Source organism: Saccostrea cucullata, unplaced genomic scaffold (assembly GCF_032062105.1).
Source record: "Saccostrea cucullata isolate Sc308-1 unplaced genomic scaffold, CSIRO_AGI_Scuc_v1 ctg2398, whole genome shotgun sequence".
NCBI classification, from domain to species: domain Eukaryota; kingdom Metazoa; phylum Mollusca; class Bivalvia; order Ostreida; family Ostreidae; genus Saccostrea; species Saccostrea cuccullata.
This window is the reverse complement of record NW_026941668.1, coordinates 17,483-33,693: the sequence shown is the minus strand read 5'-3', so window position 1 is coordinate 33,693 and position 16,211 is coordinate 17,483. Positions and strand designations below refer to the sequence as shown.

The following is a 16,211-nucleotide window of genomic DNA, read 5'->3' as shown; positions in this document are numbered from 1 at the left end:
TGCATTCATGAATTTAAAAACTAATGCGTACCTCCTGGATTCTTGACGAAATACCAGTATATTTGCACTGTAAAGGACGTTTCGTCAAACGCTAATGGTCTGCGACGCAAAAAGGAAGGGGTGGGGGTGATAGGGGTATTCAAAAATTGCCTAAAAATCTACATTTAAATACGCTTTACAGATGAGAACTTTTAAATTTGTAAGTTAATATATTTTTCAAGCAAAAGCATTATTCTAATTTAATTTTTTTTAAATGTGTGTTTGTAGATTCATATAACAAAGTGATCGACCCCCGTCTGAAAGACGCGCGGGAACGTGATTTATTGAGAAAGGGGAGGGGGTAATTTTCCGCTATTAAATCAAAACTGGTCGTACAAAAATTATACAAAAAAATATGAAGATTATTTTTACTACCAGCTACCTAAAGAAAGTTTTTTACCAAAATTAAACGACAGGTTTTTTTCACCAAAAAAAATTGAATTTGAAAAATACGCAATTTTCAAGGCTTAGAAAATTCATAGTTTTTCAGTTTAAGGTCTTTAAAAATTGTTTTGATGATATGTATCAAAAATATGAATATGTTTTTGTGTGAATTGGTTAAAGAAATAAGTCAATGAAATTTGACATTTATATCTAACCTGTATTTTTTAAAAATCAAGGTTTAAGTAGTTCGTTGATGAAAAATATTTTCTCCATTTAAAGAACTTAAGGGGGATAACTTTTGGAAGTTCCTGTCTGAAAACCACTCGAACGATTTTGTCCAAAATGTGCATACAAGCAGTAGCTATAGTCATGTAATAAATATACAAAAATAACGAAAATTAAACGACAGGAATATTTTGGGGTAGGTGTGTTGTACATCCTTAAATGCATGCACATCAGGATTGGTTTGATGAAAACAACAAGGCCATTGAAAACTGCTTGAAGAAAAGAACAGACTTCTGAGGCAAAACATTTCTAATAAGACCCCGGCCAATACAGCTGCTCTTCACCAAATGAAGCAGAGTGTGCAGACTGAACTAAGGCATAAGAAAGACGATTGGCTTAGCCAAAAGGCCGAAGAAACTCAGGGTTATGCTGACATCCACGACTCCAAATGCTTTTATCAAGCCATAAGAATGCTGTATGGACCTCAACCTGCTGGTACAGCACCACTGCTCTCAGTTGATGGAACGAAACTCATTACTGACAAGCATGGTATTCTAGACAGGTGGGCAGAGCATTTCAGCTCGGTCCTAAACAGGCCATCTTCAGTCAGCAACGATGCCATAAATCGTCTACCTCAGATCCCAATCAACACTGCACTTTACGACCCTCCATCTGCCACTGAGTCTCTGAAAGCAATAAAGCAAATGTCAACAGGCAAAGCTCCCGGAGCCGACGCTATTCCAGCCGAGATTTATAAATCTGCCGGACCACTGATGACTCAGAATTTGAGCAAACTTTTCAGGCAATGTGGGAAAATGATGAAAAATTCCAAAGCATTTTTATGTTTCGTTTCTCAACAATAAAAAAAATAAATTCATATATTTGAAAATGAATACAAATATAGGACATTCTTTTCAAAATGTTGTTTGCGACAGAAATATGTTGCAAAATTATAGATTTAAAAGTTACACTACATATACATTTGAAGAGAGATGGACAGGATGGACCTTAAATGCAATTATCAAAAAAGGTTCGCCCTCTGTATTTCAGATATCTTTATGTCAAAGAGGGAAACTTTGGGACAGGGTTTATTTTCGAAGCTTAAAATACTAGAGAAAGACAGGACAGACCTTAAAACGCAGTTATCAGAAAAGTTCCTCCCACTGTATTTCAGATATATATATTTCTGTTATAAAACCCTTCTGCTCAAATTATGTGATCAAGTGTGCCACTATGGAAACGTGGAACTCGGTTGTGGTCAGGAAACTCGGAGTGAAGTCCCGTAGTCGATCTCTTGTGCACATGTGGCAAGACTCCGGCAACTTCTGCATCTGTATTCATCTCTAGCCGTCTTGACAACGTCTTGCCACTAGGTCAAGGTGAATTCAGACCCTGCTTCACTTAAATCAAAGTCTCAGCGCAAGTCATATCTCATCTCGTGACACCCTTAAGTCCTGTGGCGATTGGCAAATGACGAAAACAAGAGGTGTGGATACACTGGAAGGTGCAGTTGTGACCTTACGCACAGATGGCTCAAGACACTGGACGTTAGCTCTTTAATCGAGACAGCAGAGGCACCTGGCAACATCTTGAGTGACTGAGCAACCATCTTAAGGAATTCACTGCTCACCCCCTTAGCCTGGGGAAGGGACTAGAAAAGATGCCCTAAACATTGCCTGTCTCAATCTACCTGGGTCATTTTACCAGCGACTGGCAGGGATCCCCCACCATGCGGTCGAAATGCAAGAAATACAAAAAATATCAAACATACGAATACAGTTGTAGCATGGAACGTTCGAACGCTATTGGACGAATGCGACTCAAATAGACCAATAAGAAAAACAGCTCTTGTGGCAAAGGAGTTATGAAGATACAATGCGGACTTTGCTTCTCTAAGTGAAACTCGTCTTGCTGAAGAAGGACAACCGAAGGAGCCAAAAGCCGGATACACATTCTTTTGTAGTGGGCGTGGGAGAGATGAACGCCGTGAGTCAGGTGTAGGCTTTGCCATTAAAAACGATCTAATAAGTACGCTGAATAGTTTAACAAAATGGAAAAACGATCGCCTTATGACGCTTGCTCTGAAATTAAAGGGCGAGAAAGTGCCACAATTGTCAGTTGCTATGCGCCAACCATGACAAATCCTGATGATATCAAGGACAAGTTCCTTGACAGTATCATATCCTCCACATCCAGACAAGACAAACTTGTGGTTCTTGGCGACTTCAATGCCAGGGTTGGATCAGATGCAGAATCCTGGGTGACGTCACTGGAAAGCACGGCGTTGATTCATGTAACAGCAATAGTCTGCTTCTCCTCAGATTGTGTACCCAACACAGCCTCAGTATCAAGATACCCTCTTCAAGATGCCAACAAGAAACAAAAACACCTGGATGCATCCTCGCTCAAAACACTGGCACCTCATTGACTATGCAATCGTTAAAACAGGAGACAGAAATGACGTGCAAGTAACAAAGTCGATGTATGGTGCAGACTGCTGGACAGACCGCCGCCTTATCATATGTAGATTCAGTTTCCATATTCAACCACCTAGGCGACCACAAGGAAGGAAACTACCCAAGAGACTAAACACTTGGAAATTGCACAATGATGATATCAAGCAGCAAGTCGAAGACCTTTGGACGAAAAACTTGGGTCTTTGCCTTTGTACTTTGGCAACATTGAGCAGAATTTAGGAACACTGTACACTCTGTATGTGTCGACACACTAGGTCCTCAAGGGGGGACCTACGTCCGAAAAGTCTCTGTATAAATTTTTAAAACTTTGACATTTCTTTCCTGACCACTTGCTCTTAATTTTTATGTATTAAAAACAATACCTTTATATGCTTATTTTTACACAGGAGCACGTGCAAAAATAGTGTAAAATGCTAAAAATAGATTATGTTCAACATTATTGTTCTACTTCAAATATGCGCTAAAAAGAACCAAAAATGTCAAATCACATTCGATATCAACAGGTATTTAATTTATATGACTTATATCTTTAAAATGAAGGCAAATTCAATGTAATTTATCTCGCATGAAAAATTATAAAGGAGCGCAATGTATGTATCACCCCGTTTTTCTTGTCGTATTTTTTTTTTACAATTCCGACATGCATAACAGGTAATATCTTTAAAAGTCTTTGTGTGAAAATGTGGTAATTCATATTGTTTGAAAGAACTTATTCATCTCTTTATTTTGACAAAGAAAAAAGTATACCTTTATGATAAAATGAACGAGAAATATGACGTTTTCTTTTATTTTCGTACTCTTGTGTCATAAATATTGACCTTTCTGCACTAAAAAAGGTAAATAAGCACTGACAAACATCTGAATATAAAACTATTTTGCGAAAAACAATTATTTTGTTTTGATTAGAAACAATTTAAACAGGTTAATTCTTTTCTTCTTCATTCTAATCATTCTGCCCCCCCCCCCCCCATTTCTTCGTCAACAACAACTAGGAATTATTTTATACAATAAAATCTACATGTACTATAAATCAATATGCAAATATAAGTACAAGTACATTTCTTAATTTTTTTCTGAGTTTTATCCAGAAAATACAATTAATGGTAAATTTAAAAATAAACATATTTCTTAAGCCGCTTTCTTTGCTTAATTTTTTGCACTTGTATATCAGCATATCATCGAAGTATTTCTTCACAACTGAAATTGCTATGAATTATCAACCTAAGGAAGAGAATTCTAATATTAACAAACTCCATAAAACAAATAAAACTGTTATTAATTATGAATAAATTTTCTTTTTGTAAATTTCGTACGTTATTGATTAATAACAATGTTTTGCCTAGTATATTACAGTTGCAAAAGTGAACAGGTAAAAAACAAACGTCGCTATTGTGACGTCACATACCGCTGCTTTGACGTAGAACGACATAGGCCCCCCCTTAAAGACGTACAACACACTGGGGGAGATAACTCTTGCGATTTCAATTGAATGTTTGACGTGAGGTCAAATTTAACGTCAAAAATAAAGCGTCAAAACGACGAGTAAAACGATCCCGATGTATATCAATCATGAAAGAAAATTGGGATACGGGGCTTAGCTGTGTACCATAAGTGTACCATACTCAATCAATAAGTATTTTTTTAATTAACCCGATTAAACTCCGTAAAAAGCAAGACATGAATACCATCCCTTAATGTTTATTTCATTTCATTTCATATACAATAAATTGTATTTTTTATCAAAGCGCAGCATTTTTTTTTATTCTGAAAATTTTATTTTACATTGCCGAAATTCTCATTATGTACAATTGGCTATATAACATTCCGATTAATGATCTTCATTACAATTTGTGCATACACGATATAAATACATGTATTGTTTTTCTTCTTTAATTAAATAAAACAACAATAAATAAACAAAAAACTTTTTTTACAATGTAAAATCGATGTTGTTCTCAGACCCTTACTGATCAAAGAGGAACAACTCTGAAAATGTAGGAGATGTTTATTTTCCTCCCCTTTATTCACGGTTTTCCACAGAATCAGATACATTTACAGCAAGACCTGATAAATCCGAGAATTGAATACTAATAGACCTCATATACACAATGTAAGTATAGAATTGAAAAGAATTGTTCACTTGTACTGAAATTAACTTCATTTATGAATATCCTATTGCAGCAAATCGTAACTTTGACTTTATGTCAGCAATGTCGGTTCGCATTTCCTCGAATCAAAACAAAACGTAGCCTATAAGATTTTAAAAAATATCAATGTGCGATTTGATATAAATTAAAATAGATGAAGAGTTTAATGTTTGATATTTTGAAGTTAATGTGGACGAATACGGAATTTTCATTTTAACTTAAGAAGCGGTGACATTGAAAGAAATGCGTACAATATCATTAAGGGTGTATGTACATCTAATGCAAATGTCGATGTATCCCCACGGCCACATACTGTCTCGTTTGAAATAATGTCACGAAAGAAACTACAATTATTCCATTTATATCACAGGTGAGTTGATCATACACCATTTTTAATGAATAAAATTAAAGAAATAAAATTAAAAATCAACATATTGAAGTTCAACAAAACTTGAATTCGTATCCAGGTTTCATGTGATATGGATTGCATAACGCATACATATATGGACTAAACACTAAAATCTTTCAGTAATTTTTTCCTGATGCATATAAAAAGAGTAGTCAATATTTATTCTGCATTCATGAATTTAAAAACTAATGCGTACCTCCGGGATTCTTGACGAAATACCAGTATATTTGCACTGTAAAGGACGTTTCGTCAAACGCTAATGGTCTGCGACGCAAAAAGGAAGGGGTGGGGGTGATAGGGGTATTCAAAAATTGCCTAAAAATCTACATTTAAATACGCTTTACAGATGAGAACTTTTAAATTTGTAAGTTAATATATTTTTCAAGCAAAAGCATTATTCTAATTTAATTTTTTTTAAATGTGTGTTTGTAGATTCATATAACAAAGTGATCGACCCCCGTCTGAAAGACGCGCGGGAACGTGACTTATTGAGAAAGGGGAGGGGGTAATTTTCCGCTATTAAATCAAAACTGGTCGTACAAAAATTATACAAAAAAATATGAAGATTATTTTTACTACCAGCTACCTAAAGAAAGTTTTTTACCAAAATTAAACGACAGGTTTTTTTCACCAAAAAAAATTGAATTTGAAAAATACGCAATTTTCAAGGCTTAGAAAATTCATAGTTTTTCAGTTTAAGGTCTTTAAAAATTATTTTGATGATATGTATATCAAAAAGATGACTATGTTTTTGTGTTAAATGGTGAAAGGAATAAGTCAATGAAATTTGACATTTATATCTACCCTGGTTTTTTCAAAAATCAAGGTTTAAGTAGTTCATTGATTAAAAAATTTCTCTCCTTGTAAACGACTAAAGGGGGGTAACTTTCGGAAGTTCCTGTCCAAAAACCACTCGAACGATTTTGTCCAAAATATGCATTCATGCAGTAGATATAGTCATGTACTAAATATACAAAAATAACGAAAATTAAACGACAGGAATATTTTGGGGTAGGTGTGTTGTACATCCTTAAATGCATGCACATCAGGATTGGTTTGATGAAAACAAAAGGCCATTGAAAACTGCTTGAAGAAAAGAACAGACTTCTGAGGCAAAACATTTCTAATAAGACCCCGGCCAATACAGCTGCTCTTCACCAAATGAAGCAGAGTGTGCAGACTGAACTAAGGCATAAGAAAGACGATTGGCTTAGCCAAAAGGCCGAAGAAACTCAGGGTTATGCTGACATCCACGACTCCAAATGCTTTTATCAAGCCATAAGAATGCTGTATGGACCTCAACCTGCTGGTACAGCACCACTGCTCTCAGTTGATGGAACGAAACTCATTACTGACAAGCATGGTATTCTAGACAGGTGGGCAGAGCATTTCAGCTCGGTCCTAAACAGGCCATCTTCAGTCAGCAACGATGCCATAAATCGTCTACCTCAGATCCCAATCAACACTGCACTTTACGACCCTCCATCTGCCACTGAGTCTCTGAAAGCAATAAAGCAAATGTCAACAGGCAAAGCTCCCGGAGCCGACGCTATTCCAGCCGAGATTTATAAATCTGCCGGACCACTGATGACTCAGAATTTGAGCAAACTTTTCAGGCAATGTGGGAAAATGAAACCCTACCTCAGGACCTTAAAGATACCTCAATAGTCCACCTCTACAAGTGTAAAGGCGATATAAATTCCTCTAATAACCATAGAGGAATCTCACTCCTCTCCATTGCTGGAAAGATCTTTGCACGTATATTTCAGACTTCTTCGCCATCTTGAAAATGGGCTACCGGAGAGTCAATGTGGGTTCCGTTCAGGCCTTGGAACAGTGGGCATGATTTTTGCTGCCAAACAACTGCAGGAAAAATGCCAGGAACAAAATACCAGCCTATACACAACGTTCGAAGACCTCTCAAAAGCTTTTGATACCGTCAACAGAACTGGTTTATGGCTAATAATAGAGAAATTTGGTTGTCCACCAAGATTCATCAACATGGTGCGTCAATTTCATGATGGCATGCAGGCCCACGTTCTTGATGATGGAAACCAATCTGCTTCTTTTTGAGGTCATAAATGGTGTCAAGCAAGACTGTGTTCTTGTCCCTACGTTGTTCAGCTTGATGTTCACAGCTATGCTGACAGATGCTTTCTCGGAAAATGATCCAGGCATTGACATCAAATACCCCACGGATGGGGGAGTCTTCAATCTGCAACGTCTGAGAGCGAAAACTAAGGTCCATAGTGAAAGGCTGAGAGACTTCTTATTTGCAGACGATTGCGCCCTAAATGCATCAACAGAGGTTGACATGCAAACAAACCTGAACAGGTTTTCGGATGCTTGTGACAACTTTGGATTGACAATTAGCACTAAGAAAACTGAAGTCATGTTCCAACCGGCACCAAACCTCTCTTATACTGAGCCTAACATCAAATCTGAGTGCCTCAAACCTGTGGAAAAGTTTACATATCTTGGTTGCACAGTATCCAGAAATGTCCATATTGACGATGAAGTTAACTCACGCATAGCTTAAGCACGTTCTGCCTTTGGTTGCCTAAACAAAGCAGTATGGGACCGACGAGGCATTACCACAACAACAAATTAAAGCTTAGTGTGTACAGAGCAGTTGTACTGACAACCCCATTTTATGCGTGTGAAACCTGGGTCCGCCGTCATAAAACTTTGAGAGTTCTCAAAGAAATTCTCAACTCAAGTCTTGAGAATTACTCAGCTTAGAACTTAAGAATAAAACAAAGTTTAAGGAATTTATTTTTCTTCACTTTTTTATGACGGTGGCTGAGTCTGAGAATTTTGGATTTGAGAAAATTCTCAGACTTGAGAGCATTCTCAGACTTAAGTATGTTTTTTTAACGGCGGACCCTGGACGGTGTACCAGAGACACACTAAGAAACTTAATCATTTCCTCACAGTTTGTCTCCGGAAAATATTGGGAATTGAATAGCAAGACACGATCCCAGACACAGAGGTTCTAAACCAGGCGAATATGTACAGCGTATTCAATACCATGTACGGTCAAATCAACTCCATTGGGATGGACCAAGATGTTCGTAGAATGGACGACTCGCGCATCCCGAAGCAGCTCCTATACGGCGAGTTAGTAAATGGTACACGTTCCAGGGGTAGACAGAAAAAAGATACAAAGATTCATTTAAAATGTCCTTGAGGCTGTTCCATATAGAACCTACAAAATGGGAAAACCTAGCACTCGATCGCAGTGTCTGGCGCTCAAGCATGATGATAGGGGCAAACGAGTACCAAAAAGAGAAGAAGCACCGGGTAAAACCGCAAAAACGCACAAAGCGTAAAGAGAGAGCAGCCACTGTTGACACTCCACTAGGACCTTCATGCCCAGTTTGTGGAAGGACGTTCTATGCGAACATTGAACTCATCGGCCATCTATGCATTCACAACAAAATGTAACAGACGAGATGTTATTATGGTCATCTTCGACAACGGTTAACGAACTATCATGCTATAAAAGGAAATTTTGGACAGGGTTTATTTTCGTAGCTTGAAAACTAGAGAAAAAGACAGGTTGAACCTTAAAACGCAGTTATCAGAAAAGTTCTACCCTCTGTATTTCAGATATCGTTATGTCATACATTGAAAATTTTGGAAAGGGTTTATTTTCTTAGCTTAAAAATTATAGAAAGAGACAGGGCGGACCTTAAAAGACAGTTATCAGAAAAGGTCCGCCCTCTGTATTTCAGATATCTTCATGTCATAATGTGAAATTTTTGGACAGGGTTTATTTTCTTAGCTTAAAAAAATCGAGAAAGAGACAGGACGGACCTTAGAACGTAGTTATCCAAAAAGGTCCGTCCTCTGTATTTCAGATACTAGTATCTTTATGACAAATTTGCCGGCAGACAGGGCGGACCTTAAAACACAGTTATCAAAAAAGGTTCGCCCTCTGTATTTCAGATATCTTCATGTCATAATGGGAAATTTTTGACAGAGTTTATTTTCGTAGCTTTAAAAACTAGAAAAAGAGAAAGGGCGGACCTTAAATCACAGTTTCAACCCTTTGTATTTCAGATATCGTTATGTTATTACAGGAAATTTGTAACAGGGCTTATTTTCGTAGCTTAAAAACTACATGTAAAGAAAGGGACAGGGTGGACCTTAAAATGCAGTTATCAGAAAAGTTCCGCCCTCGGTATTTCAGATATCTTTATGTCAAAAATGGATATTTTGGGACAGGGTTTATTTTCGTAGCTTAACAAACAACAGAAAGAAACAGGGCGGACCTTAAAACACAATTATCAAAAAAAGTCCACCCTCTGTATTTCAGATATCTTTATGTCATAAAGGGAAATTTTTGGACATAGTTTATTTTCGTAGATTAAAAAAAACTAAAGAGAAAGGGCGGACCTTAAAACACAGAGAAATTTTTGGACAGGGGTTATTTTCGTAGCTTAAAAACTAGATAAAGGGACAGGGCGGACCTTAAAACACAGTTATCAGAAAAGGTCCGCCCTCTGTATTTCAGATATCTTCATGTCAAAACGTCATTAGGGTTCATTTGGGTCTGTTGATTATGCATTGTATATCATATCGTTTGTTAAGTTTTTATGGTCATTGAAATTAAAATAATTGTGTGTTTTCTCATTATGGTAATTTTTGCCCTTTACGCTGCCCATAAAACAGGCGGTAAAGGTAAATGTATGTACATTTATATTTTTTGATATTTTTAAATGATAATGTTGATATAAATGTATTTAAGCGACAAAATAAGCAAATCCCATCTTCCCGACAGGAAACTCGATCCAATTAATCTGTACATTTCTGTATATTACCGAGTATGTATTAATTTCTTGCTGTTTACTGTCTATTGGAGTAAATACTAGCTATTAATACGACTTTTTATTACATTTTTACCCGTGAAATACTGTAATTTATTCATCGAATAAAAATGATATCCTGTCACAGAAGGACGAATATCAGAAGTGGGGAAAACTCTCGATTTCCGTTCCCATAATTAATAAAGATAGCTGTAAAAAAAAATCTTCCTTGACCTAATATAAGATAAATGGAAATATATAAACCATTCTGAATAAAACTGCCAAAATTACCAAAAATATGTTGCCAAATTCATGATTACAGTGTTTTCTCCTCACTTAGCTATGACGTCTCAACCGTTCAACTATGACGTCACGAGCCTATGACTGTTTTACAAAAAGACAGAGGCAAAGGAAATAATCTAAGAATTTTTTTTTTAAATGTAATAAACAGAAAATTTACTGTTTTGTTGTGCTAGTTGTGGAATTTATTTCACTCGTGAGACAGGATTTTTTTTATATTTTCACTCGTGCTTCGCATCGTTAAAATCTCGAAAATCCTGTCCCACTCGTACAATTTGTATAATATAGGCCGAGGGCGGACCTTTTCTTATCGAGCCAAGCGGACCTAATATGTTATAGAATTAGGTCTTACCAGCCTTTAAACGAGGCGGACCAAATATTATGTGACAACTGACAGTCTTCAGTTAGAGTAGAAGAGATCGAAGTGACGAAGATTAAATATAATGGCTATAAACAATGATAAATGGGTAAATGGGTCATTGCTTTTAGTACTTATAATGTATGATAAATTATGAAAGAAAAACAAAACATTTGGCCAAGATGAAGGGATATAGAGATAACTCCCAAAACATCCTGTTTTCACATGTGCAGAATTGCATGAGTCTATTAGCAGGTAATGTAGCTCTTTCAAGAGGTGGAAAATGTACCGTAAAAGCACACTAAAAGAAAACTTTAGGACTTGTTCTGTAAAATGCATATAACTTATTTTGTCAGATTTTTTCTGTTTTTGTTGAGCAGGGGGGTTAAAAATGCATAGGTGCACTGAAAATGGATGCTTGAACAACCCAATATCCCCCATATTTCAGGTGTCAAATACCCCCTGGTAGTAATTGATGAATGTATTATAGTTGGATATTTACAAAATTCACAATTTTATCTTTCCATTGATATGCAGAAGTCTATGTAAGAAGCCTCCATTTTATTTTTTATAGGGGTCAGTTTTGCTTGTCCCTCACCAAGTAACGTCCTGATAACGTCATACATAAAACTGTGTTTTGCACCCTTAAGGTCAAGATCTAGTAAATGACTTTAGAATAACTTTTCAGTACTAAATCCATTATGACGTCATAATGACTTTCAACTTTCTTTTTCCCGTACTTTACGGATCTAATAGAATTATGTAGAAAATAAAGTATTTTCATGGAATTCAATTTGAAATCACATGAAAAGTAGTCCTGATACCTATCTTAAATTTAACATTATTTTAAAGTAGAGACTAAGAACATACAAATTATCGTTTTCTGAGAAACTGTAGGCAGTCTGGATACATTTTCTTTGCCTGATAAAAAAACTCCCATTTTCAATACTGGTTTTCTTAATTTTTCATTGAAAATGACAGTTTATAATATGATTTTTCATCTTGTTTTCTGTAAATTATGCAAAAGCCTATTTTGACCAAGCTAATGTTATAAAGCATCATTAAAGGAATTAATTTCTTAAATGTGAAAAATCTATAGGCACCTTCCATTTACTAGATCTTGACCTTAAGGAGTAGCATTTGATGACATTTCCCACATTTATTTGCCTGTAAGTTCATAGAAAATTGCTTTATTTGTTTTAATTTATGTAGTAAACCATACAATATAATCTCAGGTTGACACTGTGTAAGGCATAATGCCTATTAGATACATGTTCCATAGAATTTATACATACGATAAGGATTCTGGGGGCTAAGTTGTTATTTTACATTATGACGCAACAGCATTGTGACATCAAAGTGTGACGTCATGTCAAAAATGGAAGCTTCGCAAGGTCATGACCTTCAATTTAATTGATCGCAAATGAGAATATGTATCTTCTGTATAGATATACATGTGAAATAGACCAATTGAGTATCTAGTTAGGGTGACATCGTCCAGATTTTTTAGGTAATCTTCTGACTTAAGACAGTGACTATTTCCAATTAGACCCCCCCCCCTTGTTTATACAGAAACTAGCAATATATGTAAAAATTGTTTGGCAGCTTTTCAAAAAAATTATAATGTAAAATTTTATTGATATTAAAATAATGTATATTTCATAATTTTTGTTTTTTAAATTTAAGAAAAATAAAATTATTGTGTGAGCTGATTCGGTTAGGTTTGAATTTTTCTTCGAAGTCCTGTTTTATGCGTCGACCAATGTCGTAGACATGTAATACTAAATTTACAATTACTTGCCCATTTCTGGACCAAATTCAACAACTTATGCACCAAAATGTTTGGAATTCTGTCCTCTTTGCACCTAAATACAAAAAAGTGAATTGCAAAAAAATTTTATTTCCTTTAAGGTAGCTAAACACAGCTTTGTATTAAATCCAGGGGGGAGAAGCATTTCCCAGAGATGAAAACTGCATCTTTTTTGTTTTTATTCACATAAAGTAGAATCTTATCTTAATATTTAAAGAAGAAAATGTGCATTCATTTTTAGAAAAAAAAGATTGTGAGACTTTTTAATAGGGGGAGATAACTCCCAAAACATCCTGTTTTCACATGTGCAGAATTGCATGAGTCTATTAGCAGGTAATGTAGCTCTTTCAAGAGGTGGAAAATGTACCCTAAAAGCACACTAAAAGAAAACCTTAGGATTTGTTCTGTAAATGCATATAACTTATTTTGTCAGATTTTTTCTGTTTTTGTTGAGCAAGGGGGTTAAAATGCATAGGTGCACTGAAAATGGATGCTTGAACAACCCAATATCCCCCGTATTTCAGGTGTCAAATACCCCCTGGTAGTAATTGATGAATGTATTATAGTTGGATATTTACAAAATTCACAATTTTATCTTTCCATTGATATGCAGAAGTCTATGTAACAAGATTCCATTTCATTTTTTTATAGGGGTCAGTGTTTTGCTTGTCCCTCACCAAGTAACGTCCTGATAACGTCATACATAAACTGTGTTTTGTCAAAATTACCAAAAATATGTTGCAAAATTCATGTTTACAGTGTTTTCTCCTCACTTAGCTATGACTAGCCTGGTTCCCTGTCCCTGTTTTGCTTCGTATTCTCCAATATACACTGCCTTGGCAAGGATGACAGGGGACAAGGCTAATGCTATGACGTCTCAACCGTTCAACTATGACGTCACGAGCCTATGACTGTTTCACAAAAAGACAGAGGCAAAGGAAATAATCTAAGATTTTTTTTTTAAATGTCATAAACAGAAAATAAACAGAAAATTCAATGTTTTGTTGTGCTAGTTGAATATGGAATTTATTTCACTCGTGAGACAGGATTTTTTTTTATATTTTCACTCGTGCTTCGCATCGTTAAAATCTCGAAAATCCTGTCCCACTCGTACAATTTGTATAATATAGGCCGAGGGCGGACCTTTTCTTATCGAGCCAAGCGGACCTAATATGTTATAGAATTAGGTCTTACCAGCCTTTAAACGAGGCGGACCAAATATTATGTGACAACTGACAGTCTTCAGTTAGAGAAGAAGAGATCGAAGTGACGAAGATTAAATATAATGGCTATAAACAATGATAAATGGGTCATTGCTTTTAGTACTTATAATGTATGATAAATTATGAAAGAAAAACAAAACATTTGGCCAAGATGAAGGGATATAGAAAATCATTTTGGGAATCAGGAGAAACACATCTTAAAAGGGGGTTGCAAAGAACGTCATGGAAAATTCCCTAGAAGAAGCCGCTCTATGTTTTTTCCCGGTCTGTTTAATCATTGACCTCTTCAATTCTCCATTAATCTATGCATATACTTCAATACCAAGGGATTTAATACTTTTCATTATAATGTCTTTTTGTTGCTTTTAGTTATTTTAAGGGGGTGAACAATAGAATAAAGAAATGAGGTGAACAACTGATCAAAAGACGGAGGTGAACAATGGAAACATAAGAACAAAGGCGGGGTGTTTGTTTCCATGGTTACTTTAACGTCATCGACTCGATCCTTGTTGCTATGATAATTACTATGGTCATGAATGACGTTAATAACTTCCTATTTTTCTTTAGATTGTTGTTATGGTGATGTATAACGTCAGTCAGGCTTCACAGCTCAATTGTAGAGCCTATAGTAAAGTATCTGCTAGTTTTTACACTATGTTTTTTTTATGTTTTTACACTACTACGTTCCATGATTAATTTATCCGAAATAACGTCCTCATATTCTGCAAAAGGGATAAACGAAGCCTTGTCTTTTATTTTGTCCTTATTCTCTTTAAAGATTGCCTGATTGGAACATATAAATTCACTGCATATCTCAGCTGATGTCGCCACGTTTTTAGATGTAAACATCATCGAGTGCAAGCACTTGGCTGAAGCCGAATGCAGTCAAACGACACATTAAAAAGAGAATTAAAAAAAAAAAATGTTTTTTTTCATATGAGGAAAAATCGCTATTAATTATTTTCTTAAACATGAAAATATTGACGTTTGTTACAAATTCTTGTATTACAGATTATTGGGGGCTGCCCCCCCCCCCCCCCATTTCCATTTTTTTCTTTTCAAATCTGGGGGTATTCAACCTCTTCCCTATTTTGGTAATCCATGAACGCGAAGCTCGTTGAATTTTTTGTATTGTGTATTTAAACGTCCGGTAGAATGATTTGCATCAGTGCGCCTGGAATTACCCGGTTTATTTGACAAATTCTGGATGTTTATTTTCGAGTCCTTTTTTCAAGCAAAGCATGATGCGCAATATAATCTTTATAATGGATTGAATTGCTGAAGAAAATATCTAAAGATGGATGGACACAAACTTCGGAAGGTAAGGGACGAAGTATTTTAACAATGTCTGTTTTGTTAATCAATGTCATCATAATAATTTTGTTGAGTCCTGGCATCCCGTTTACCGACAGAAAAAAATGTCGTACGTAGAAATATGTAGAACACACACATAAAATGTCCCAAAGAAATAAACAGATCTATCTGAGTTGGGCACAGAACGTGTAGTTATAATACGGAATAGGTTACTGAGGACTGACCGTGTTATGTTCTTTTATTAATGCTGTGTTTAATGTCTCAAAAACTATTTTAAAAATGTGTTTTACAACTTATGATAGAAACAGATTTTTAAAACGATTACACGGTATTTTAAGGAATCAAAAGTCTTTCTTTGGGTGGCGCACTGTCAGATCCAGATTTATTCTGTAGTGGAGAGAGAGAGAGAGAGAGAGAGAGAGAGAGAGAGAGAGAGAGAGAGTGAAAGAGAGAGTGAAAAAAAGAGAGAGAGAGAGAGAGTGAAAGAGAGAGAGAGATTTGTTCATCAACTTGGGACAAACAGCGACAAGATATGATGTTTCGCCTTATTACTTTTCTAATTTACTTATTCCCTAATATAAATAATTATGAAAAGAAAACGTACTTGTCATATATATACATTAGCTGCAGTTCTTCAGCTCGCTGGTTCTGAAAAAATTGAAATGCACGACCAGAAAGCCACAGTGCCACCCATTGAAAAAGTGTATATTTGTT

General features: G+C 35.7%; 1 protein-coding gene across 1 annotated transcript; it reads left to right on the top strand.

The window, feature by feature from the left end:
• The first annotated feature begins 995 nt into the window (after positions 1–995).
• On the top strand, positions 996–1,511 carry LOC134258228 (uncharacterized). The gene has a single exon (XM_062740766.1). The coding sequence runs from the start codon at positions 996–998 to the stop codon at positions 1,509–1,511; it is 516 nt and encodes a 171-aa protein (XP_062596750.1).
• Positions 1,512–16,211: the final 14,700 nt, after the last annotated feature.

What these genes read in the sequence shown, in the direction of transcription:
- LOC134258228 (XM_062740766.1), top strand. Translation starts at nt 996, where the DNA reads ATGAAGCAGAGTGTGCAGACTGAACTAAGGCATAAGAAAGACGATTGG.